The sequence below is a fragment of the Brachyistius frenatus genome, unplaced genomic scaffold (genome assembly GCF_029030835.1).
Source record: "Brachyistius frenatus isolate BFR_SWC_R1_liver_20210118 unplaced genomic scaffold, ASM2903083v1 Contig_392, whole genome shotgun sequence".
In the NCBI taxonomy this organism is placed as follows: domain Eukaryota; kingdom Metazoa; phylum Chordata; class Actinopteri; family Embiotocidae; genus Brachyistius; species Brachyistius frenatus.
In genome coordinates, this window is record NW_027210991.1 from 150,255 (window position 1) to 178,125 (window position 27,871).

General features: G+C 47.7%; 1 protein-coding gene across 7 annotated transcripts in view; it reads right to left on the reverse strand.

The window, feature by feature from the left end:
- Positions 1-27,871, reverse strand: part of LOC138636620 (glycine receptor subunit beta-like) — a 48,047-nt gene that overhangs the window by 15,656 nt on the left and 4,520 nt on the right. For all 7 annotated transcript variants that reach the window (XR_011312307.1, XR_011312309.1, XR_011312308.1 and 4 more), the window contains 7 exons: positions 23,227-23,356; positions 21,199-21,305; positions 6,528-6,595; positions 6,016-6,242; positions 5,720-5,802; positions 3,343-3,480; positions 640-792 (listed from right to left, as the gene is read on the reverse strand). Coding sequence is in view for 4 of the 7 variants with exons in the window: in XM_069724711.1 (XP_069580812.1) it covers positions 640-792; positions 3,343-3,480; positions 5,720-5,802; positions 6,016-6,242; positions 6,528-6,595; positions 21,199-21,305; positions 23,227-23,351 (901 nt within the window). In the remaining 3 variants the exon portion in view is untranslated. The remainder of the gene's footprint in view (positions 1-639; positions 793-3,342; positions 3,481-5,719; positions 5,803-6,015; positions 6,243-6,527; positions 6,596-21,198; positions 21,306-23,226; positions 23,357-27,871) is intronic.

Consider the following 27,871-nt stretch of genomic DNA (forward strand, 5'->3'; position numbering starts at 1 on the left):
TCTGATGCAGGACAATGCTCGGCCTCATGTGGCTGGAGTGTGTCAGCAGTTCCTGCACGATGAAGGCATCGATGTTACGGACCGGCCCGTCCGTCCCCCAGACCTGAATCCAATCCAGCACATCCGGGACATCGCATCTCGTTCCGTCCGCCGACGCCACGTCCACCACAGACTGTCCGGGAGTGGACCGATGCTTTGATCCGGGTCTGGGAGGAGATCCCTCAGGAGAACATCCGTGGTCTCATCAGGAGCATGCCCAGGCGTTGTAGGGAGTGATACAGGCACGTGGAGGACACACACACTACTGAGACTCATTTGGACTTGTCTTCAGGAATTTCCACAGAAGTTGGATCAGCCTGTGATCTGATTTTTCCACTTTTATTTGGAGTATGATTCTGAATCCAGACCTCCATGGATAATGATTTTGATTTCCATTGATCATTCTGATGTTATTTTGTTCTCAACACATTCCACTATGTAATGAATAAAGATTTGAACTGGAATATTTCATTCATTGAGATCTAGGATGTGTTGTTTAAGGGTTCCCTTTATTTTTTTTTAGCAGTGTATATGAATATATAAGGTCTGTAAACGTGTGCTGAATGGATGGACAGCGGTACCGTGTGTTTGTGGACTCACCCAGCGGCACCCTGGCTGCTGAGGCATCAGGGTTGATCCAGAACGACAACCAGGACAAGACGACGATCAGCAGCGTCGGAGCGTAAACTCCCATCAGGTAGAACCCGACCTGCCGACGCAGCGTGAAGATCACCTCCACGCAGGTGTAGTATCCTGCAACCACAGACACATCAGGCTGGATTATTGTCAATGAAGGGTACATGAAGGGAACCCGACCTGTGGAACCGAAGTCATCAAACATCCTCAGCCGGAGGATCTCACGGTTCTCCCTCCAGACAGCACCTCTATCAGAGACGCTTCGTAGTGGTTCTCCTCAACGCGTTCAGCACGGTGTGAAGACTCTGTAACATCCAACGCTTGAAAGCATTACAACCCCGTATCACCACAAAATGTGGAATTAACACGCTATGAGCTGTCGAGGCGTGAAAGTTACACGTTTTCCGGTAGTGGACGGAAATGAAACCTACTGCATGCTGAGAACCGTGTGATCTACAGGAAGATTAAACTCATGTCAAAAACAGATGCTTTGAAGAGAAATCAGTGGGTTTGTGAGATATATTGAGACTAAAGGTTGTCAGTGTCACCAAGCTGGCCAGATCACCATGGTAACTGATGCTACAAACTTAAGCTTAATTCAAAAACCTTAACCGGAGCAGGTTAAGTTGGAGATATCAGATCGAAACGTAACAAAGTTACAACTACTGACCAATCAGATTGCTCTGAATAATGACATCACCATTCAGAGAAGATCCTGTGGAGCTCAGTGAGAAAGAGAGAGTGAGACAGAGAAAGAGAGACAGTGAGACAGAGACATACCTGTTATTTTTAGGAGTTATATATTCATTGACTGTTTATTACTGATATCATCCAACAACTAACTGATGAACTAAATCACTGCACTTATATCAATAAGATGTGACAGTAAACCTTCCCACAGCTTTGAATTATGATTTTATATTCATAAGATGTGACAGTAAACCTTCCTGCTGCTTTGAATTATGATTTTATACTAATAAGATGTGACAGTAAACCTTCCTACAGCTTTGAATTATGATTTTATATTAATAAGATGTGACAGTAAACCTTCCTGCTGCTTTGAATTATTTTATATTAATAAGATGTGACAGTAAACCTTCCTACAGCTTTGAATTATGATTTTATATTAATAAGATGTGACAGTAAACCTTCCTGCTGCTTTGAATTATGATTTTATATTAATAAGATGTGACAGTAAACCTTCCTACAGCTTTGAATTATGATTTTATACTAATAAGATGTGACAGTAAACCTTCCTGCTGCTTTGAATTATGATTTTATATTAATAAGATGTGACAGTAAACCTTCCTACAGCTTTGAATTATGATTTTATATTAATAAGATGTGACAGTAAACCTTCCTGCTGCCTTGAATTATGATTTTATGATTTTATGACCTAGAGTTCACAAAGATGATACCAGTCGTCCTACTGATGATCTCTGAAGGACACTTTCATCGTTGTTGATTAGCAAAGAAAATCTGGATCTGTTGAACCTGTTGTAATGTCTTCAGGTGTTGTGTTATTGTGTTGTGGTTTTGTCAGGATTCCTGTCTTTTCCTCCGTTTGGCCCCGATCTCCTCTCCTCCTGTGTCCTCTCAGTCCCCTGTCTGCTTGTTCTGTGTCCTCCTCTTCTCACCTCCCGTGGCCACGCCCCTCACCAGTCCCAGCAGCTGCAGCCACTCACCCCGGATCACCTCCTGCAGGTGTGCTGCATCTCCCTGATCACCTCCCCGGACTACATGTACCCTGCCCCTGCACTCTTCTGGTGGTCGGTGCATTACAACTAGAGACTTCTGGACACTGCGAGTTCCTGCTCAACACTGCGAGGACCACCAGTCCACCCATCTGTCCTGTTCCCGTTCCTCCTGCTTCTGTTCCTGCTGCAGAGCTACCAGTCGGCGCCACCAGTCGGTTGAGTTGCCCTCCCGACTCGGAGAATATAGACTCTGTTATACCTGCGGTCCTGTCTGCTGTTCTGTCCGATGTCCTGCCGGCTTCGTCTCCCCGGATCAGTCGGTTGAGTTGCCCTCCCGACTCGGGAGGAAATAGACACTGCAGGTACCACCTTTTGTTTGTTCAATAAAGACTGTGTTTTGAACTGATACCCAAGTCTATGTGCCTGCATTTGGGTCCTGTTAAACTCCACCTCGTAACAGTTTTGCTGTTATTTTTGTGTTGTTGTAGTAATGTATTCAGGTGTTGTGATATTGTGTTGTTGTGTTGTCTGTTGTTGTTATTGTTGTGTTGTCATTGTTATGTTTTAGTAATGTCTCCAGGTGTTGTTGTGTTGTCTGTTGTTGTTATTGTTGTCATTATGTTTTAGTAATATGTCCAGGTGTTGTTGTGTTGTGTCTGTTATTATTGTGATGTAGTAACGTGTGTTGTGTTGTTTTGTTAGTGTTGTGTTGTGATTTTCAGGTGTTGTGTTATTGTATGTTGTTATTGTGTAATGTGTCCCGGTGTTGTGTTGACATTTAAAGCTAGGTTGTGTGACATGTGTGTTCTGTGCTGCTGACATAAAGAACTGCTGACTCAGCCATTGGATGGTGTTCCGTGTTAATTCATGTTGATGTCATTGAATATTTATGACACTGAATATGTGATTGTTGACTGTGTTTGTAGCGTGTTGATGACAACATGGTGTGTGTCTGTGTGTGTTAACCGACCTGTCCCTTGATAGAACTTTGTGCAGTTTCCGTATTTGATGTCCTCTTGTTTGATGTCGAACTGCGGCAGAGCGATCTCGTCCATCTGAACCGGGTCCGACTGCCACATGAACACCAGGTCGCTGGTGGTGTAGCCGACTGCAACACAGGAAGCAGCCGTTACCCTCCAACCCACTGGTAACACGTTAGTGTCGGGCTCTGCCAGATTTCCGACCCAGGAACGAGAAGATGGACATGAACCGGACCAGGACCTCATATGTACAAACAGCCTTTGATGACAACATTCTCAGGTTTGTATTTCTTTTAACAAAGCGAACGTGCAACAATAAACAGGAAATCAGTCGATCGCAGCTGATCAAGGCTTCATGACCACTTCCTGGACGTGTTGGACAGTAAGGACATAACTTCCACCAACTACTGCCAAAACAAAGGTTTAAAGTAAATAGATTTAAAATAAAGTGTTTCTCATGAATGAAGAGGAATGTCCTGAACACTGCAGTCAACATACACAGCTCCAAAAAATAAAGGGAACACTTAAACAACACATCCTAGATCTCAATGAATGAAATATTCCAGTTCAAATCTTTATTCATCACATAGTGGAATGTGTTGAGAACAAAATAACATCAGAATGATCAATGGAAATCAGAATCATTATCCATGGAGGTCTGGATTCAGAATCATACTCCAAATAAAAGTAGAAAAATCAGATCACAGGCTGATCCAACTTCTGTGGAGATTCCTGAAGACAAGTCCAAATGAGTCTCAGTCGTGTGTGTGTCCTCCACGTGCCTGTATCACTCCCTACAACACCTGGGCATGCTCCTGATGAGACCACGGATGTTCTCCTGAGGGATCTCCTCCCAGACCTGGATCAAAGCATCGGTCCACTCCCGGACAGTCTGCGGTGGACGTGGCGTCGGCGGACGGAACGTGACACGATGTCCCAGATGTGCTGGATTGGATTCAGGTCTAGGGGATGGGCGGGCCGGTCCGGAGTGTCGACGCCTTCATCGTGCAGGAACCGCTGACACACTCCAGCCACATGAGGCCGAGCATTGTCCTGCATCAGAAGAACCCAGGGCCCACTGCACCAGCAGATGGTCTTCAACGGGTCTGAGGATCTCATCCCGGGACCTAATGGCAGTCAGGGTACCTCTGGCTAGCACACGGAGGGCTGCGCTGCCCTCCGAAGAAACGCCTCCCCAGACCGTCGCTGACCCGCCGCCGAACCGGTCCCGCTGGAGGATGTTGCAGGCAGCAGAACGTTCTCCACGGCGTCTCCAGACTCCGTCACGTCTGTCACATGTGCTCAGTGTGAACCTGCTCTCATCCATCACAGGGCGCCGACGGAGAAGTTGCCGATCTTGGTGTTCTCCGGCAAAGTCCGATCGCCGTGCACGATGTTGGGCTGTAAGCACAGACCCCACTTGTGGACGTCGGGTCCTCGTACCGCCCTCATGGAGTCTGTTTGAGCAGAAACATGCACATTAGTGGCCTGCTGGAGGTCATTTTGTAGGGCTCTGGCAGCGCTCCTCCTGTTCCTCCTTGCACAAAGGAGCAGATAGCGGTCCCGCTGCCGGGTTGTTGTCCTCCTACGTCCCCCTCCACGTCTCCTGGTGGACTGGCCCGTCTCCCGGTATGTCCTCCGTGCTCTTGACACTGTGCTGACAGACACAGCAAACCTTCTTGCCACAGCGGGCATTGATGTGCCATCCTGGATGAGCTGCACTACCTGAACAACTTCTGTGGGTTGGAGACACGTCATGCTCCCTCTAGTGGTGAGGACACTGGCAAAATGCAAAAGGGACCAACAATCATCCAGAAAGGACGAGGACAGAGAAATGGTCTGTGGTCACCACCTGCAGAACCGTTCCTTTTATAGTGATGATTCTGAATCCAGACCTCCATGGATAATGATTTTGATTTCTATTGATCATTCTTCTGTTATTTTGTTCTCAACACATTCCACTATGTAATGAATCAAGATTTGAACTGGAATATTTCATTCATTGAGCTCTAGGAGGTGTTGTTTAAGTGTTCCCTTTATTTTTTTGAGCAATGTATGTGAAGACACTCTGAGCAGTCTGCTGGTGGTCTGAGAAGTCCAGGGTTCACATCCCGGACAAACCCTCAGTTTTTACAACCCAGCTCAGGGCCGGACTGAGACACCACAGAAGAGTCAAAGATGTTTATTTTACAGAACTAAAAGGGAAATGAAACTAAGAACAAATTAAACCAAACCAGCTGTTTGTGTAAATGTGTAGAATGAAGCTTTGATGTTTGGAGGAATGTTACTGTTCCTTCTGTTCCTGTTTCATGTGTTGATTTCATATTTCATATTGTGAACAAAGGAAGTATTAGTGTGTGTACTCACAACTCTCCAGCTGCATCTTACACAGCTGTGTGTCCATTGGGAAGAGTTGGAGATCCAAGGGACAAGACAGTGTCACCGACAGCCTACACACACACACACGGTTGAGCAGGAGAAAACGGCCTCATTAAATTGATGCTGAGTGATCTATTTATCACACATGGTCATGGACCTGGTTTGGACCTGGAGAACCACTCATCCATCCAGAAGCTGTTGAGGTACTTAGTGTGGACCAGAGGTGAAGGGTCTTCAGAACCATGACGACAGATGACAGGCGTGATGGAAGGGTGACTGCGTACCTCATGCTGATCAACACGTCTCCGTTCCTGAAGATGAAGAGCAGGATGTTGTCCTGCGTCACATCGTGGAAGTTTGCATTCTTCTCGTTGGCAAAGAAAAGGTCCGGTTTCCACAAACACTGGAACATCTTGGGGTCGATGGTCAGAGAATCGCTCTTAAAGTCGGCGGGCAGTCGGAGACGAGGGTCATTCCAGCGCTGGCGTAGGAAGATATTCACTCTGTAGTCCTGCAGAGAGGGACAGAGTCTCAGTCAATCAATATGATCGATCAACATCATCAATCAATATGATCGATCAACATCATCAATCACAATCATCAATCAACAATCAATCAACACCATCAATCAACACCATCAATCAACATCAATCAACAATCAATCAACACCATCAAGTCTCTGTGTGTGTGTGTGTGTGTGTGTGTGTGTGTGTGTGTGTGTGTGTGTGTGTGTGTGTGTGTGTGTGTGTGTGTGTGTGTGTGTGTGTGTGTGTGTGTGTGTGTGTGTGTGTGTCACCATCGTTGTCTCCTGAATGGACCCGAAGCTGTTGATGAAGATGTTCACTTTTGACTCGACAGGAATCCCTGAAACACAAACACAGGAGAGATTTAAACCCTCAGGAGTCGTCTGCAGACACACACACACACACACACACACCGCTCTGAAGTGAAGGACATCTGCTTGTACCTTGAAGCTCCACAGATTAAATGAAGCTCACACGTTCCTCATGTTCTCTCTGTTCTCTGTTCTCGCCCTGTTTGCTCGTCTCTCTTTATTTCTGCTGGTCATCGCTGCCTCCAACATCACAAACCCTGTTCTCTGTTCATATGTTTAGGAAGGAGGATTGTGTGTTTAATCAGAGGACAACATTTGTGTATTTGGTGATTTTTGTTGACCCTTCATCCTGCAGCTGTTTTATAAACTTACTGAATAACTATCATCTCCATTTTCACAGTATAATTTAGTAAGCTTTAGGCTCCACCTACTGAGGGGCGGTGGTGATCAAGGCACCTACCTGCAGAGGCAACTTAACAAACAAACAAGTTTGTAACCATAGCAACAACTGCAGACAGGACAACGTGACATCCGCACTGTGAATACTGAAACTTTCTGCAGATGAATTATGAAGCTGAAAATCTCATATAGCTAAAACTGCAGATTTGTTTCTATTTACACTTAGGCTGGGACATATGGAACAACAACAGTCTGACAACAATAAAAATACGACGACAACAACAGTCTGACAACAATAAAAATACGACAACAACAGTCTGACAACAACCGTCTGTCTAACAACAACAGTCTGACAACAACAACAGTCTGACAACAACAGCCTGTCTGACAACAATGGTCTGACAACAACAATGGTCTGACAACAACAAGGGTCTGACAACAACAACAGTCTGACAACAACGGTCTGACAACAACAAGAGTCTGACAACAACAGTCTGTCTGACAACAACAGTCTGTAAAAACCATCTGTCTAACACCAAGAGTCTGACAACAACGACAGTCTAACAACAACAGTCTGACAACAACAACAGTCTGACAACAACAGCCTGTCTGACAACAACAAGAGTCTGACAACAACAGTCTGTCTGACAACAACAGTCTGTAAAAACCATCTGTCTAACACCAACAGTCTGACAACAATGACAGTCTGACAACAACAGTCTGTCGGACAAGAACAGTCTAAACGCAACAGTTTGTCCGACAACAACAGTCTAACAACAACAGTCTACCAGACAACGACAATCTGTCTGACAAATACAGTCTGACAATAAATGTCTGCATGACAACAATAGTCTGTCTGACAACGACAGTCTAAACACAACAATCTGTCTGACAACAGTCTGACAACAACAAGTCTGTCTGACAATAACAGTCTGACAACAACAGTTTGTCTGACAACAGTCTGAAAACAACAACAGTCTGTGACAATAACAGTCTGACAACAACAGCTTGTCTGACAACAACAGTCTAGCAACAACAGTCTGTATGACAACAGCAGTCTGACAACAACAGTCTAACAACAACAGTCTGTATGACAACAGCAGTCTGACAACAACAACAACAGTCTGACATCAACAGTCTGCATGAAAATAACAGTTTGTAGGACAATAACAGTCTGACAACAACAGTCTGACAACAACAGTCTGTCTGACAACAAGTCTGTCTGACAACAACAGTCTGTCTGACAACAAAAGTCTGACAACAAGAAAAGTCTGTCTGACACGTCAGTCTAAACACAACAGTTTGTCTGACAACAACAAAAGTCTGTCTGACAATAACAGTCTGACAACAACAGTCTGTCTGACAACAACAGTCTGTCTGACAACAAGAAAAGTCTGTCTTACAACAACAGTCTAAACGCTACAGTTTGTCTGACAACAACAGTCTGACAACAGTCTGGCAACAACAACAGCTTGTCTGACAAAAACAGTCTGTCTGACAACAGTCTACCAACAACAACAACAACAGTCTGCCTGACAAAACAGTCGAACAACAAGTCTGTCTGACAACAGTCTGACGACAAACAAAGTCTGTCTGACAACAACAATCTATCTGACGACAAAAGTCTGTCTGACAACAACAACAACAACAACAGTCGGACATCAACAGTCTACATGAAAACAACAGTTTGTAGGACAATAACAGTCTGACAACAGTCTGACAACAACAGTCTGCATGAAAACAACAGTTTGTAGGACAATAACAGTCTGACAACAGTCTGACAACAACAGTCTGTGACAACAATAGTCTGTCTGACAACAACAGTCTGACAACAAAAGTCTGCATGACAACAACTGTCTATCTGACAACAACAACAGTCTGACATCAACATGTCGGTATGAAAACAACAGTTTGTAGGACAATAACAGTCTGCCAGACAACAACAGTCTGTCTGACCACAACGGTCTGACAACAACAACAGTCTGACAACAACAGCCTGTCTGACAACAACGGTCTGACAACAACAAGAGTCTGACAACAGCAGTCTGTCTGACAACAACAGTCTGACAACAACAACAGTCTAGCAACAACAGTCTGTATGACAACAGCAGTCTGACAACAAGAAAAGTCTGTCTTACAACAACAGTCTAAACGCAAGTTTGTCTGACAACAACAGTCTGACAACAACAACAGCTTGTCTGACAAAAACAGTCTGTCTGACAACAACAACAACAACAACAGTCTGCCTGACAACAACAGTCGAACAACAACAGTCTGTCTGACAACAGTCTGATGACAAACAAAGTCTGTCTGACAACAACGGTCTGTCTGACGACAACAGTCTGTCTGACAACAACAACAACAACAGTCTGACATCAACAGTCTGCATGAAAACAACAGTTTGTAGGACAATAACAGTCTGACAACAACAGTCTTTGACAACAATAGTCTGTCTGATAACAACAGTCTGCCTGACAACAACAACAACAGTCTGACATCAACAGTCTGCATGAAAACAACAGTTTGTAGGACAATAACAGTCTGACAACAGTCTGACAAAAACAGTCTGTGACAACAATAGTCTGTCTGACAACAACAGTCTGACAACAAAAGTCTGCATGACAACAATAGTCTGTCTGACAACAACAGTCTAACAACAACAGTCTATCTGACAACACCAACAGTCTGACATCAACATGTCGGTATGAAAACAACAGTTTATAGGACAATAACAGTCTGCCAGACAACAACAGTCTGTCTGACAACAACGGTCTATCTGACGACAAAAGTCTGTCTGACAACAACAACAACAACAACAACAACAACAGTCTGACATCAACAGTCTACATGAAAACAACAGTTTGTAGGACAATAACAGTCTGACAACAGTCTGACAACAACAGTCTGCATGAAAACAACAGTTTGTAGGACAATAACAGTCTGACAACAGTCTGACAAAAACAGTCTGTGACAACAATAGTCTGTCTGACAACAACAGTCTGACAAAAAGTCTGCATGACAACAGTCTGACAATGACAACAATAGTCTGTCTGACAACAACAGTCTAACAACAACAGTCTATCTGACAACCAACAGTCTGACAACAACTGTCGGTATGACAACAACAGTTTGTGGGACAATAACAGTCTGCCAGACAACAACAGTCTGTCTGACAACAACAGTCTATCTGACAACAACAGTCTGTCTGACAACAACAACAACAACAACAGTTTGACATCAACAGTCTGCATGAAAACAACAGTTTGTAGGACAACAACAGTCTGACAACAGTCTGACAACAACAGTCTGTGACAACAACAGTCTGTCTGACAACAACAGTCTGACAACAAACAGTCTGACAACAGTCTGACAACAATAGTCTGTCTGACAACAAAAGTCTGATAACAACAGTCTGTCTGACAACAACAACAGTCTGACATCAACAGTCGGTATGAAAACAACAGTTTGTAGGACAATAACAGTCTGCCAGACAACAACAGTCTGTCTGACAACGGTCTGACAAAAACAACAGTCTGTCTGACAACAGTCTGATGACAACAACAGTTTGTAGGACAAGTCTGACAACAGTCTGACAACAACAGTCTGTGACAACAAGAATAGTCTGTCTTACAACAACAGTCTAACAACAACAGTTTGTCTGACAACAAACAGTCTGACAACAGTCTGTATGACAATAGCAGTCTCTGACAACAGTCTGTATGAAAACAACAGTTTGTAGGACAATAAACAGCTCTGTCTGACAAAAACAGTCTGTCTGACAACAGTCTGTCTGACAACAGTCTGTGACAACAACAGTCTGTCTGACAACAACAGTCTGACATCAACAGTCTGAAAACAACAGTTTGTCGGACAATAACAGTCTGACAACAACGGTCTGTCACAGTCTGACAAAAACAGTCTGACAACAAGAAAAGTCTGTCTGACTGACAACAACAGTCTGACAACAGTCTGACAATAACAGTCTGTCTCTGACAACAACAGTCTGACAACAACGCAACAGTTTGTCTGAGTCTGTCTGACAACAGTCTAACAACAACAACAACAATGACAATAACAGTCTGACATCAACACATGAAAACAACAACAACAACAGTCTGACAACAACAAAAGTCTGCCTGACAACAACAACAGTCTGACATCAACAGTCTGTCTAAACGCAACAGTTTGTCTGACAACAACAGTCTGACAATAGTCTGACAACAACAACAGCTTGTCTGACAAAAACATGAAAACAAGTCTGACAACAAAAATCTGTATTACAACAATAGTCAGTCTGACAACAACAGTCTGTAGTTTGTCAACAGCCTGTATGACAATAACAGTCTGACAACAACGGTCTGTCTGACAACAACAGTCTGACAACAAGAAAAGTCTGTCTGACAACGACAGTCTAAACGCAACGGTTTGTCTGACAACAGTCTGACAACAACAACAGCCTGTCTGACAACAGTCTAACAACAACAACAGTCTGTCTGACAACAACAGTCTGCATGACAACAACAGTCTGTCTGAAAACAACAGTCTGTCTGACAACAACAGCTTGTCTGACAACAACAGTTTGTCTGACAACAACAGTCTGAATGACAACAATAGTCAGTCTGACAACAACAGTCTAACAACAACAGTCTGTATGACAACAGCAGTCTGACAACAACAACAGTCTGACATCAACATTCTGCATGAAAATAACAGTTCGTAGGACAATAACAGTCTGACAACAACGGTCTGAATGACAAAAAACAGTCTGACAACAACAGCCTGTCTGACAACAGTCTGACAACAACAACAGTCTGACCACAACAGTCTGTCTGACAACAAAAGTCTGACAACAAGAAAAGTCTGTCTGACAATGACAGTCTAAACACAACAGTTTGTCTGACAACAGTCTGACAACAACAAAAGTATGTCTGACAATAACAGTCTGACAACAACAGTCTTTCTGACAACAGTCTGAGAACAACAAAAGTCTGCCTGACAACAACAACAGTCCTTCTGACAACAAGAAAAGTCTGTCTTACAACAACAGTCTGAACGCAACAGTTTGTCTGACAACAACAGTCTGACAACAACAGCTTGTCTGACAAAAACAGTCTGTCTGACAACAGTCTAACAACAACAACAACAGTCTGCCTGACAACAGTAGTCGAACAACAACAGTCTGTCTGACAACAGTCTGACGACAAACAAAGTCTGTCTGACAACAACGGTCTGTCTGACGACAACAGTCTGTCTGACAACAACAACAGTCTGACATCAACAGTCTGCATGAAAACAACAGTTTGTAGGACAATAACAGTCTGACAACAGTCTGACAACAACAGTCTGTGACAATAATAGTCTGTCTGATAACAACAGTCTGATAACAACAGTCTATCTGACAACAACAACAGTCTGACATCAACATGTCGGTATGAAAACAACAGTTTGTAGGACAATAACAGTCTGACAACAACACTGATAACAGTCTGTCTGACAACAATGACAACAACAGTCTAACAACAACAGTCTGCCTGACGACAGCAGTCTGACAACAACAGTCTTTCTGACAACAGTCTGACAACAACAACATTCTGTCTGACAACAACAGTGTGGTGGCAGGGTGTGGTTAGCTCAGCTCCAGGGGGTGGAGAGTGGGAGGAGTGGTTCAGGGAACGGTGCCGGCCAGGTGTAATGAGCACAGCTGAGCCGAATATGGACTGATGAGCTCTCCCCTATAAAAGGAGCAGGGAGAAGGAGGCTGAGGGAAAGCATTGGCACAGAGACATTGGTGTGTGTTCAGGGCAAATAAAGGCATTTACACCCGAACGTGTGGCTGAGCGAGTCATCTGTGTCCAGGAGAGACCTCGGTAGCACCAACCTTGCTACAGTGGCGCCCCATGTGGGGGATGGACACAGATGAACAGCAGAGTGGAATGCCGACTCAGCCGATCGTCGCGTTGGGACAGATGCTGGGCGGGATCGCGGCGAAGCAGCGCGACAAGGAGGAGGTGAACCGCTAGCTCCTGGGCGCGGTGCAGGCCCAAGCCGAACGACAGACCCATACCTGGAAACAGCTAGCGGCCCCACCAGCGCCAGGACCGTTGTCCTTTACCGGGGTGGCCATGCACAAGATGACGCCGGCGGATGAAGTCCAGTCCTTTATGGACATGTTTGAGTCGATGGTGGAGGCGTGTGCCTGGCCGGCGGCGGAGTGGGCGGTGCGACTTCTGCCTCTCCTGACAGGGGAGGCGCAGACAGCGGCTCTGGGGCTGCCTCCCGGGGCCAGACGACGGTACGTGGATGTGAAAAGGGGCATTATGAACCGGCTGGGCCTGTCCCCGGAGGACCACAGGAGGAACTTCCGGGAGACTAGCCTGGGGCCTGGGGACCGGCCATTCGCCTTCGCTCAGCGACTGAGGGACTCGGCGACCAGATGGCTGCAGCCGGAGAGCGCAGGAGGAGCGCCGGTGATGGTGGACAAGATTGTGGTGGAGCAGTTCACGGAGGGACTGCCGGCCAGGACAGCGGCATGGGTCCACTGCCACCGTCCAGCGATGCTAGAGGCTGCTGTCACCCTTGCAGAGGACCACCTCGCGGTTCATTCCAGTGGGCAGGAGGATGGCTGCAGCTGGCAGCCGACCGATTCCTGCGCCGCAGAGGAGGGTCCAGCACCCGGGGGTGGCTCGGGCCCTGCCAGCTCTGCGGGCACTAACAACCCCCAGGTTCACCGATTCCACGGGTCCGGCCAGCCCCGGCACCCTTCCCAACCTGCAGAGGGGTCCTCAACCGCCAGGGCAGGAGTGATGGAGGTGTGGGCAACCCGGACCCCCCCCCCCCCCCCCCCCCCCCCCCCCCCCCCCCCCCCCCCCCCCCCCCCCCCCCCCCCCCCCCCCCCCCCCCCCCCCCCCCCCCCCCCCCCCCCCCCCCCCCCCCCCCCCCCCCCCCCCCCCCCCCCCCCCCCCCCCCCCCCCCCCCCCCACAGAGGGAATGTCTGTTAATGGAGGCGGGACAGATGGTTTGGGTTGCTGGCCCTCCAACACCCTCCCCCGGTCCAGGAGCGATGTATCGCGTTCCGTTAAGGATCCAGGGGGGTACACATTAGGCAATGGTGGATTCAGGCTGTATGCAGTCGCTGATCCACCAGAGCCTGGTTCGGCCCGGGGCATTGGTGGAGGCACCGTGGGTGAGAATTAAGTGCGTGCATGGGGATGTTCATGATTATCCGGTGGTGGCTGTAGAAATTAGATATGGGGGAAAAAACATAAAGTGAAGGTTGCGGTTCGCTCACGCCTTACGCACCCCCTAATTTTGGGGACAGATCGGCCCGGGTTTCATAGATTAATGGGGCAGTATACGGGGGTGTGTTAGGTTAGGTTAGGTTAGGTTAGGTTAGGTTAGGTAGTTACTTTATTAATCCCTGAGGGGAAATTATTTCGCTACAGCAGCATACAGAAGCAATACGATAATAATAGAAAAGCAATAAAATAGCAGTAAAATAGCAGTAAAAAATATTAAATATTAAATATAAAATGCACAGTATATACAGTATATACAGTACAGTATATAGCTATATATATTATATACAAACAACCAAGAAACACAGTCAACAGTGTTATTGTACTGTGATGGATTTTGCCAGAGGTGAGTTATTGTACAGTCTTATTGCGGTCAGCAGGAATGATCTCCTGTATCAGGAATGATCTCCTGTATCTGGAATGATCTCCTGTATCTGTCCTTGTGACAGCGGAGCTGGAGGAGTCTTTTAGCGAACGTCCTCCTCTGTCCCTGCAGCAGGTGGTGGAGAAGGATCGAAGTTTCCTCAAGAAAAAGAGTCGACTCATCACCTTCTTGTAGACAGCATTGATGTTGGTCTTCCAGTTCAGTCTGTTGTCATGGAGACACCAGGTACTTGTACTCCTCCACCATGTCCACCTCCTCTCCCAGAACTCTCAGCGGTTGTGGAGCCGTCGTCTTCCTCCTGAAGTCGACCACCATCTCTGGTCTTGGCCACGTTCAGGAGCAGGTGATTTCTACCAGCCCACTCCACAAAGTCCTCCACTACTGCCCTGTACTCCTCCCGTCCATCCCTTATACACCGTCCACTGACTCCTCCTCCCGTCCATCCCTTATACACCGACCACTGACTCCTCCTCCCGTCCATCCCTTATACACTGACCACTGACTCCTCCTCCACCGACCACTGACTCCTCCTCCCGTCCGTCCCTTATACACCGACCACTGACTCCTCCTCCACCGACCACTGACTCCTCCTCCCGTCCATCCCTTATATATCCTACCACTGCAGAGTCATCAGAGAACTTCTGCAGATGTCTTGACTCTGAGTTGTTCTGGAAGTCAGTTGTGTATAAGGTGAACAGGAAGGGGGACAGAACAGTTCCCTGAGGAGCTCCAGTACCACTGACCACCGTATCAGACAGCACACTGCCCAGACGGACAAACTGTGGTCTGCCTGTCAGGTAGTCAGTGATCCAGGAGACGGTGGACATGTCCACCCCCACCACCCCCCACCACCCGCAGCTTCTCACTCAGTAGCAGTGGTTGGATGGTGTTGAATGCACTGGAGAAATCAAAGAAAGTGATTCTCACAGATTCACCGGTTCCATCCAGGTGAGACTGAGCTCTTTGCAGCAGGTAGATGATGTCATCGTCCACTCCCACATGGGGCTGGTACGCAAATTGTAGAGGGTCCAGAGAAGATTTCACCAGCGGCCTGAGGTGGGCCAAGACCAGCCTCTCCAGCACCTTCATCACATGAGATGTGAGGGCAACCGGTCGGTAGTCGTTGAGGCCAGATGGAGTCGTCTTCTTGGGGACAGGAACCAGGCAGGACGTCTTCCACAGCACCGGGACCTCCTCCTGCTTCAGGCTCAGGTTGAAGAGGTGTTGTAGGACCTCAGCCAGCTGGATGGGGCAGGTCTTCAGGACCCCGGGGCTGATGCCGTCAGGTCCTGCAGCCTTGCGCTGGTGGAGTCTCTCCAGCTGTCTCCTAACCTGGCCAGTCGTCACAGAGGGGGGAGTGTGTGTGTGGGGGGAGGGGGGTCAAGGTGTCGATAGAGGAAGAGCCCTTTGAGATTGAGGGCTCTATGCAGTTCACCAGGGGGGGCAGAGGGGGGAGGGGGTGAGGCAGCGGAGGTGTTTGGGAGGTGTAAAGTGTGGAGGAGACAGATGAGGGTGGTGAACTAAACCTGTTGAAGAAACAGTTTAGCTCATTGGACCTCTCCAGGTTCCCCCTGGTTGTTCCTCTCCAGGTTCCCCCTGGTTGTCTCTCTCTCCCCTTGAACCCAGTAATCTCCTTCATACCGGTCATCACCTCCCTCACGTTGTTCTGCTGGAGTTTGGCCTCCAGCTTCCTCCTGTAGGAGTCCTTGCACTCTCTCATCTTCTCCTTCAGGTGGCGCTGCACTCTCCTGAGCTCGTCCCTGTCCCCAGACCTGAAGGCTGCTTTCTTTTTATTAAGAAGCACCTTCAGGTCACTGGTGATCCACGGCTTATTGTTGGGGAAGCGGTGTCCAGTCCGGGATGGTACGGTGGTGTGTTCACAGAATTTAAGTATTCTGTGATACAGTCCGTCCTGCTGTTGATGTCCTCCCCATGTGGTCCACACAGCACATCCCAGTCCGTGGACCCAAAGCAGTCCTGCAGCGTTCACGACCGGCAGGGATATGCGGGATATGTGCTGTGCTCAGCCTCCTGTGGAGACTCCACTGATTACCGAATTACACTCCATGGAGGATTTTCCACTTGAGCAGTCTCGGGACGATACGCTACGCTTCGCCTTTGACCAAGTGATAAGAATTGATGGTTAGCTGGTGCGCCCTGACGCAGCGCCAACATATCCGCACTTTTTATTGATTAGGGACAGGCTGTATAGAGTGAGTCGTGACACTCAAACAGGTCAAGAAAACACCCAGTTGTTGGTGCCGAAAAGCCGTCGGGAAATTATTTTCCAGGCGGCTCACTATAACCCGATGGCGGGCCACATGGGATATGATAAAACTCTGGACCGGATAATGGCCCGGTTTTACTGGCCGGGCATCCGAGGGGATGTGCGCCGTTGGTGTGCATCTTGCCCGGAGTGTCAGCTGGTAAACCAGCCGGCCATTCCGAGGGCGCCTTTACATCCTCTACCCTTGATGGAGGTCCCATTTGACCGTATGGGCATGGACCTCATCGGGCCATTTCACCAGAGCGCACGCGGATATCGCTTTGTGTTAGTCCTGGTGGATTACGCAACACGATATCCCGAGGCAGTGCCGTTGCGCAGCATTTCGGCAAAGAGTGTTGTGCAGGCTCTGTTTCAGGTCATCTCCCGAGTCGGAATCCCGAAAGAGATTCTGACTGACCAGGGCACCTCGTTCATGTCACGAACACTGAGAGAACTTTATGGATTACTGGGCATTAAGTCTATTCGGACCAGTGTTTATCACCCACAGACTGACGGGCTTGTGGAGCGTCTGAATAAGACTTTAAAGTCCATGATTCGTAAATTTATACACGACGATGAACGTAATTGGGATAAATGGCTTGATCCTCTGTTGTTTGCAGTGCGGGAGGTCCCCCAGGCCTCCACGGGATTTTCTCCCTTTGAACTGCTGTTTGGCAGGAAACCACGAGGGGTGCTCGACCTGCTTAAGGAAAACTGGGAGGAAGGTCCGAGCTCCAGCAAAAGTGAAATTCAATACGTCCTGGACCTGCGAGCAAAAGTCCACACACTGGGTCAGATGTCACGTGAGATTTTGCTCCAGGCCCAGGAGCATCAACAACGGCTGTACAACAGAGGGGCCAAGCTGAGGCAATTCACACCAGGAGAAAAGGTACTTGTATTGCTTCCTTCTTCCAGCTCGAAGCTCCTCGCCAAATGGCAAGGACCCTTTGTGGTCACACAGCGAGTAGGGGACGTCGACTATGAGGTGGTGCGATCTGACAGGGGCGGAGCTACACAGCTCTACCACCTCAACCTCTTAAAAGCATGGAGAGAGGCGGAGTCTGTTTCTCTGGTGTCAGCGGTATCTGAGAGAGAGGAGCTGGGGCCAGAGGTTCCAAAGTCCACCAATCCTGCCTCGCTCCCTTTCGACGCCCATCTCTCCGGGACCCAGAGAACAGACGTTGCCCAGTTGCAGAAGCAATTTGCTGATGTGTTCTCCCTCCTGCCAGGATGCACGAACCTCATAGTGGACAACATTGAGACGTCTCCGGGTGTGACGGTGCGGTCGCGACCCTACAGGCTACCTGAACACAAGAGGAAAGTGGTTCAGAGAGAATTGGTGGCTATGCTGGAGATGGGAGTAATAGAAGAGTCCAACAGTGCCTGGTGTAGCCCCATTGTTCTGGGGGTCAAAAAAGAGGTGAGGCGGTTTTTGGGGCTGGCGGGTTATTATAGACGATTCATCTCGAACTTTGCAGACCTGACCAGTCCCTTGACCGACCTGACCCGGAAAGGTGCCTCAGATCCGGTCCAGTGGACGGAGCAGTGCCAGTGGGCGGTTGAGAAGGTGAAACAAGCTCTCTGTGGGGAACCACTCCTCCACACCCCTAACTTCTCTCTCCCCTTTACTCTGCAGACTGATGCGTCGAACAGAGGGCTGGGGGCTGTTTGAGGTGTAATGAGCACAGCTGAGCTGGAGGTGAACTGATGAGCTCTCCCCTATAAAGGAAGCAGGGAGAAGGAGGAAGAGAAGGAGCGGTTGCACGAAGACATTGGTGTATGGACCGGGCAAATAAAGGCATTTACACCCGAACGTACGACTGAGCGTGTCGTCTGTGTCCAGGAGAGACCCCGGTAGGACCAATCTTGCTACAAACAGTCTGACAACAACAACAGTCTGTCTGACGACAACAACAACTCCTCGATGGAAGATGGGGCCATGCTAGTGGCAGCCTGTTACAGCAGCTCCCCCCCCTCGAGTGTTTTAAGTATTTTTCTTTCTTTCTCCTCTTCGGAGTTGTTGTTTTTCTTTCACGTGTTAAGTGATGGTCAGACAATGGACTGTAACTTTTCCACTTTTCTGGTGGCTCTTCTACTTTTTTCCCTCTTTGTAACGGAGAGCTACGCACAATGGACCGGGGCCTTTGTTTACTCTCGTGATCAGCTGATCGCGCTGAGTAGACCTCTACTGCTGCTGCCCGGAGCGAGGCCTGAAATCCCGGACGAACTTCGGAGAAGACGTCGGGGTCTGCGAGGTGGACACAGGAGGCTAAAGACGCCCTGCAGGACTGCTTTGAGTCCACGGACTAGGATGTGCTGTGTGGACCACATGGGGAAGACATCAACAGCAGGACGGACTGTATCACAGAATACATCAAATTCTGTGAACACTCCACCGTACCATCCCGGACTGTACACTGCTTTCCCAACAACAAGCCGTGGATCACCAGTGACCTGAAGGTGCTTCTTAATAAGAAGAAAGCAGCCTTCAGGTCTGAGGACAGGGAGGAGCTCAGGAGAGTGCAGCGCCACCTGAAGGAGAAGATGAGGGAGTGCAAGGACTCCTACAGGAGGAAGCTGGAGGCCAAACTCCAGCAGAACAACGTGAGGGAGGTGTGGACCGGTATGAAGGAGATTACTGGGTTCAAGGGGAGAGAGAGACAACCAGGGGGAACCTGGAGAGGAACAAGCAGGGGGAACCTGGAGAGGAACAAGCAGGGGGAACCTGGAGAGGAACAATCAGGGGGAACCTGGAGAGGAACAATGAGCTAAACTGTTTCTTCAACAGGTTTAGTTCACCTCCCTCATCTGTCTCCTCCACACCTCACACCTCCCAAACACCTCTGCTGCCCCCCCACTTAGTCCCCCCTGATGAGCTGCATGGACACAGAGTCCTCAACTCCAAAGGGCTCTTCCACCATCGACGCCATGACCCCCCCCTCCCCCCTCTGTGACGACTGGCCAGGTTAGGAGACAGCTGGAGAGACTCCACCAGCGCAAGGCTGCAGGACCTGACGGCATCAGCCCCAGGGGTCCTGAAGACCTGATGGCATCGGCCCTGGGGCCCTGAAGACCTGCGCCGTCCAGCTGGCTGAGGTCCTACAACACCTCTTCAACCTGAGCCTGAAGCAGGAGGAAGTTGTGGAAGATGTCCTGCCTGGTTCCAGTCCCTCAGAAGACGACTCCATCCGGCCTCAACGACTACCGACCGGTTGCCCTCACATCTCATGTGATGAAGGTGCTGGAGAGGCTGGTCTTGGCCCACCTCAGGCCGCTGGTGAAATCTTCACTGGACCCTCTGCAATTTGCGTACCAGCCTCATGTGGGAGTGGACGACGCCATCATCTACCTGCTGCAACGACCTCAGTCTCACCTGGATGGAACCGGTGACTGGTCAGTGGTACTGGAGATCCACAGGAAACTGTTCTGTCTCCTTCCTGTTCACCTTCTACACCACTGACTTCCAGTACAACTCAGAGTCAAGACATCTGCAGAAGTTCTCTGATGACTCTGCAGTGGTAGGATGTATAAGGGATGGACGGGAGGAGGAGTCAGTGGACGGTGTATAAGGGATGGATGGGAGGACGAGTACAGGGCAGTAGTGGAGGACTTTGTGGAGTGGGCGACTCTTTTTCTTGAGGAAACTTCGATCCTTCAATGTGTGCAGCGAGATGTTGGAGATGTTCTACCATCTGTTGTGGCCAGTGAACTGTACTTCTAGTAGTCTGCTGGGGGGGAGAGGTGCGTGGGGGGGGAAGGGAGATGGGGGCAGCATTGGAGCCGGAGACACCAACAGACTTAACAAACTGGTTAAGAAGGCCGGCTCCATCATTGGCTGCAAACTGGACAGTCTGGAAAAGATGGTGGTCTGTATTACAACAATAGTCTGACAACAACAGTCTGCATGAAAACAACAGTTTGTAGGACAATAACAGTCTGACAACAACGGTCTGTCTGACAACAACAGTCTGACAAAAACAGTCTGTCTGACAACAAAAGTCTGACAACAAAAGTCTGTCTGACAATAAGTCTAACACCAACAGTCTGACAACAAGTTGTATGACAACAACAGTCTCGGTTGACAAAAAACAGTCTGACAACAACAGTCTGTATGACAACAACAGTCTGTCTGACAACAGTCTAACAACAACAGTCTGTCTGATCACAGTCTGACAACAACAATAGTCTAACAACAACAGTCTGTTTGACAACAACAGTCTGAGGCCAAGAAATTGAGTTTCTGGATGAACAGTTAGGGTAGAGGTACTTGGGTGATCAGAGATTTACCTTGAAAGTTGGGCCTTATTCGTGCGTCATAGCTGACCATGAGACGGTTCAAAATGTTGGAGGTAGAGTTGGCAGGAACCTGGGCCAACTCTTCTGGAGACAACTGGCTGTTACAGAGGATGATAATGAAAAATAATTAAAACAACGAAGACAGATGGAAGAGTTTCACATCTACCAACAACTGGTAATACAAGAAACGTCCCACATGCTAAATGTGGTATCACTGCACACTGCAAACAAAGAAAAGGGATGAACAGTGAGGAAAGATGGGATCATTCCCACCTCTCAGGAGCAGGTAGAATGTCATATATGAACAATAAGAGACAGCAGGTGAGATGTACTTCGACGTGTCCTAAATAATACACTGCTCAAAAAAATAAAGGGAGCACTTAAACAACACATCCTAGATCTCAATGAATGAAATATTCCAGTTCAAATCTTTATTTATTACATAGTGGAATGTGTTGAGAACAAAATAACATCAGAATGATCAATGGAAATCAAAATCATTATCCATGGAGGTCTGGATTCAGAATCATACTCCAAATAAAAGTGGAAAAATCAGATCACAGGCTGATCCAACTTCTGTGGAGATTCCTGAAGACAAGTCCAAATGAGTCTCAGTAGTGTGTGTGTCCTCCACGTGCCTGTATCACTCCCTACAACGCCTGGGCATGCTCCTGATGAGACCACGGATGTTCTCCTGAGGGATCTCCTCCCAGACCTGGATCAAAGCATCGGTCCACTCCCGGACAGTCTGTGGTGGACGTGGCGTCGGCGGACGGAACGAGACGCGATGTCCCAGATGTGCTGGATTGGATTCAGGTCTGGGGGACGGGCGGGCCGGTCCGTAGCATCGATGCCTTCATCGTGCAGGAACCGCTGACACACTCCAGCCACATGAGGCCGAGCATTGTCCTGCATCAGAAGAACCCAGGACCCGCTGCACCAGCAGATGGTCTTCAACGGGTCTGAGGATCTCATCCCGGGACCTAATGGCAGTAAGGGTACCTCTGGCTAGCACACGGAGGGCTGCGCTGCCCTCCGAAGAAACGCCTCCCCAGACCGTCGCTGACCCGCCGCCGAACCGGTCACACTGGAGGATGTTGCAGGCAGCAGAACGTTCTCCACGGCGTCTCCAGACTCCGTCACGTCTGTCACATGTGCTCAGTGGGAACCTGCTCTCATCCGTGAAGACCGCAGGGCGCCGACGGAGAAGCTGCCGATCTCGATGTTCTCCGGTAAAGTCCGACCGCCCCGCACGGTATTGGGCTGTGAGCACAGACCCCACTTGTGGACGTCGGGCCCTCGTACCGCCCTCATGGAGTCTGTTTCTGACAGTTTGAGCAGAAACATGCACATTAGTGGCCTGCTGGAGGTCATTTTGTAGGGCTCTGGCAGCGCTCCTCCTGTTCCTCCTTGCACAAAGGAGCAAATAGCGGTCCTGCTGCTGGGTTGTTGTCCTCCTACGGCCCCCTCCACGTCTCCTGGTGGACCGGCCCATCTCCCGGTATCTCCTCCGTGCTCTTGACACTGTGCTGACAGACACAGCAAACCTTCTTGCCACAGCGTGCATTGATGTGCCATCCTGGATGAGCTGCACTACCTGAACAACTTCTGTGGGTTGGAGACACCTCATGCTCCCTCTAGTGGTGAGGACACTGGCAAAATGCAAAAGGGACCAACAATCATCCAGAAAGGACGAGGACAGAGAAACGGTCTGTGGTCACCACCTGCAGAACCGTTCCTTTATAGGGTTGTTTTGATAATTGCCTCATTTCCACCTGTTGTTTGTTCCATTTGTACAGCAGCAGGTGAAACTGATCCACAATCAGTGTTGATCCAAACTGGACAGGTTGATTTCACAGAAGTGGGATTGATTGGAGTTACATTGTGTTGTTTAAGCGTTCCCTTTATTTTTTGGAGCAGTGTATGTGCCTACCGTGGCCTGGAGGTGTAACAATGGTGACACATGGCGAGGACAGTGTTGTTGGTAAAAACATATTTAGAAATGATGCGTTTACTCACGATGGACAGACCACTTGTTTTCCTTTCTTCCCCTTTTTTGTGGATTTGCCTTCTTTGGCTGTGGTCAGCTGCCAACAGCACAGCAGCAACAGAACCACAACCAGCGGCCTCAGTCCAGCAGCCATGGTATCTGAAACAGAGAGGAGTCAGCACACTGTGACTTATACAACATCCAGCAAGAACACTGCAGACGTAGCGACGGATCAGGACAACTGGAGTCCTCATGATTGACTGAATGTGCTCTCATGTTGTTCACAGTCCAGCTGACCGATCATCAGCCAGAGTCACACATGGTCTGGTACACTGTTGGTAGAGTATCTCCTTCTCCATGATTGAACTGTGTTTGAAGTGTGTTTATTCTGGGATGTGGAAGCGGCAGAAGCTGCAGTGCTCAGACAACCATGTAAACACTTTTTTAAGAACATGACCGTGAGCGACTCTGAATGAGGAATGTGTGATACTACTTGGATTTATTTCTATAAAGAGTTTTAGAGAAATATATTACACAATCTCAAGATAATTAACATAGTAAAGTCCTGACAACAGAACCTCACAGAGAGGAACCGTAGAACCCAACAATCCAACGATCCAACAACCCAACAACCCAACGATCCAACGATCCAACAACCCAACAATACAATAACACAATAACTCAACAATACAACAATACAAAAACCCAACAACCCAACGATCCAACAACCCAAAAACCCAACAGTCCATCAACCCAATCATAGAACAATACAATAATCCAATGATCTAACAACTACACAACCCAACAATTGTCAGGAGTCCGGTTTTCCTCTGTTTTGCCCTCGATCACCTCTCCTCCTGTGTTCCCTCAGTCCCGTCTGCTTGTTCTGTGTCCTCCTCTTCTCACCTCCCGTGGCCACGCCCCTCACCAGTCCCAGCAGCTGCAGCCACTCACCCCTGATCACCACCTGCAGGTGGGCTGCATCTCCCTGATCACCTCCCCGGACTATATGTACCCTGCCCCTGCACTCCTCTGGTTGTCGGTTCATTTGTTAGTCACCCGTCCGTCCTCCGTCTGTTCTCCGTTCGTCCTGTTCCCGTTCCCGTTCCTCCGGCTTCTGTTCCTCATGTGGAGCTCCCTGTCGGAGTCACCAGTCGGTGGAGTTGCCCTCCCAATTCAGAGGATTATTGACCGTTTTTTCCAGCGGTCCTGTCCACTGGTCTGCCGGCTGCCCTGCCAGCCATGTCTCCCCAGATCTGTCGGTTGAGTTGCCCTCCCGACTGGGAAGCAGATTGATGTTGTGGGTACCGCCTTTTGTTTGTTTCTTTGTTTGTTTGTTTTTGTTTATTGGAATAAAGACTGTATTTTGGAACCGATACCTAAGTCTGTGATCCTGCATTTGGGTCCTGGTAAACACCACCTCATAACAGAATGAACCGACCAAGGAAGGACCCAGTGGTCACAGACTCGGGGCCGAGGTACATGACTTTATTTCAATATTTTGCCAGTCAGGCCCGCCGGAATGATCCCGTTTCCGCTGAACCCAGGACTGGGTTTGAGGGAACCCGCCCGGCCTTCTGGGACTCCCCCAGAAGGAGGTGACACCGGGGTCACCGGCCATCCGGTCCTGCTACACCCCTGGTCTCTGGACGTGCAGCCATCAGACACCATGAGCGAGCCCACAGCCCAGTCACTCACTACGAGCGAGCCTACAGCCCCGTCAGTCGCCACTACGGACTCTCTACTCCTGCAGCGCCGGCGAGCGATCCAGACGCCATTCGGGACTAGGAGTTGGTCCACAGGATCATGCAGGCCCTGCCTCCAGCTGCGGCCAATGATTCAGACGCCATCCAGGCCAGGGTGTTGGCCCGCAAGGGCCTGCAGCATGGCCTACGCAGCACCCAACAATCCAACAACCCAATAATCCAGCAATACAACAACCCACCAATCCAACAACCTAATACTCCAGCAATACAACAACCCAACAATACAACAATCCAACATCCCAACAACCCAACAATCCAACAACCCAACAATACAACAATCCAAAATCCCAACAACACAACAATACAATGATCCAACAACCCAACAACCCAACAATACAAAAACCCAACGATCCAACAATACAACAGCCGCACAATCCAACAACCCAACAATACAACAACCCAACAATCCAACAATGCAAAAACACAACAATGCAACATCCCAACAACCCAACAATACAGCAACCCAACGATCCAACAACCCAACAATACAACAACTCAACAATACAACAATACAACAATACAACAACCCAACAATACAACAGAATAACAACCCAACAATACAACAATACAAAAACCCAACAACCCAACAATCCAACTATACAACAACACAACAATACATCCCAACAATACAACAATACAACGATCCAAAAACCACACAATCCAACAATCCAACAACCCAATAATAGAACAATACAACAATCCAATGATCCAACAACTACACAACCCAACAATCCAACAACCCAGAAACCCAACAACCCAACAATACAACTATACAACAACACAACAATACATCCCAACAATACAACGATCCAACAACCACACAACCTAACAATCCAACAACCCAGAAACCCAGCAATCAAACAATCCAACAACCAATAATACAACAATCCAACTATGCAACAACCAAACAATCCAACCCAAAAATACAACAATACAGCAAAACAACAATCCAACAATCCAACAACTCAACAATCCAACAACCCAACAATCCAACAACCCAATAATAGAACAATACAACAATCCAATGATCCAACAACTACACAACCCAACAATCCAACGATCCAACAACCCAGAAACCCAACAACCCAACAATACAAAAACTCAACAACCCACCAACCCAACAATACAACAGTACAACAACCCAACAATCTAGCAATACAACAACCCAACAATCCAACTATGCAAAAACCCAACAATCCAACATCCCACCATCCCAACAACACAACGATCCAACAACCCAACAATCCAACAACCCAATAATCCAGCAATACAACAACCCAACAATCCAACAATGCAAAAACCCAACAACAACCCAACAATCCAACAACCCAACAATACAACAATACAACGATACATCAACCCAACAATACAACAACTGAACAATCCAACAACCCAACAATCCAATAATTCAGCAATATAACAACCCAACAATGCAAAAACCAAACAATCCAACATCCCAACAACCCAATGATCCAACAACCCAGCAATACAACAACCCAAAAATCCACCAAACCAACAACACAACAGTACAACAACTCAACAATCTAGCAATACAACAACCCAACAATCCACCAAACCAACAATACAACAGTACAACAACTCAACAATCTAGCAATACAACAACCCAACAATCCAAAAATGCAAAAACCCAACAATGCAACAATCCAACATCCCAACAACCCAACAACCCAACAATACAACAATCCACCAAACCAACAATACAACAGTACAACAACTCAACAATCTAGCAATACAAAAACCCAACAATACAACAGTACAACAACTCAACAATCTAGCAATACAACAACCCAACAATACAACAGTACAACAACTCAACAATCTAGCAATACAACAACCCAACAATCCAACATTGCAAAAACCCAACAATCCAACATCCCAACAATCCAACAACCCAATGATACAACAACCCAACAATAAAACAACTCAACAACCCAACAATACAACAGAACAACAACCCAACAATACAACAATCCAACAACCCAACAATAAAACAACTCAACAATACAACAACCCAACAATCCAACAGAACAACAACCCAACAATACAACAACCCAACAATACAACAGAACAACAACCCAACAATCCAACAATCCAACAACCCAACAATAAAACAACTCAACAATACAACAACCCAACAATCCAACATTGCAAAAACCAATACAACAATACAACAATCCAACAACCCAACAATCCAACAATCCAACGATCCAACAAAACAACAATACAACAACCCAACAATAAAACAACTCAACAATACAACAACCCAATAATAGAACAATACAACAATCCAATGATCCAACAACTACACAACCCAACAATCCAACGATCCAACAACCCAGAAACCCAACAATACAAAAACTCAACAACCCACCAACCCAACAATACAACAGTACAACAACCCAACAATCTAGCAATACAACAACCCAACAATCCAACTATGCAAAAACCCAACAATCCAACATCCCACCATCCCAACAACACAACAATCCAACAACCCAACAATCCAACAACCCAATAATCCAGCAATACAACAACCCAACAATCCAAAAACCCAACAACAACCCAACAATACAACAACCCAACAATACAACAATACAACAATACAACGATACATCAACCCAACAATACAACAACTGAACAATCCAACAACCCAACAATTCAGCAATATAACAACCCAACAATGCAAAAACCAAACAATCCAACATCCCAACAACCCAATGATCCAAAACCCCAACAATCCAATAACCCAACAATAGAACAACCCAACAATCCAACAACCCAACAATACAACAACTCAACAATCTAGCAATACAACAACACAACAATCCACCAAACCAACAATACAACAGTACAACAACTCAACAATCTAGCAATACAACAACCCAAC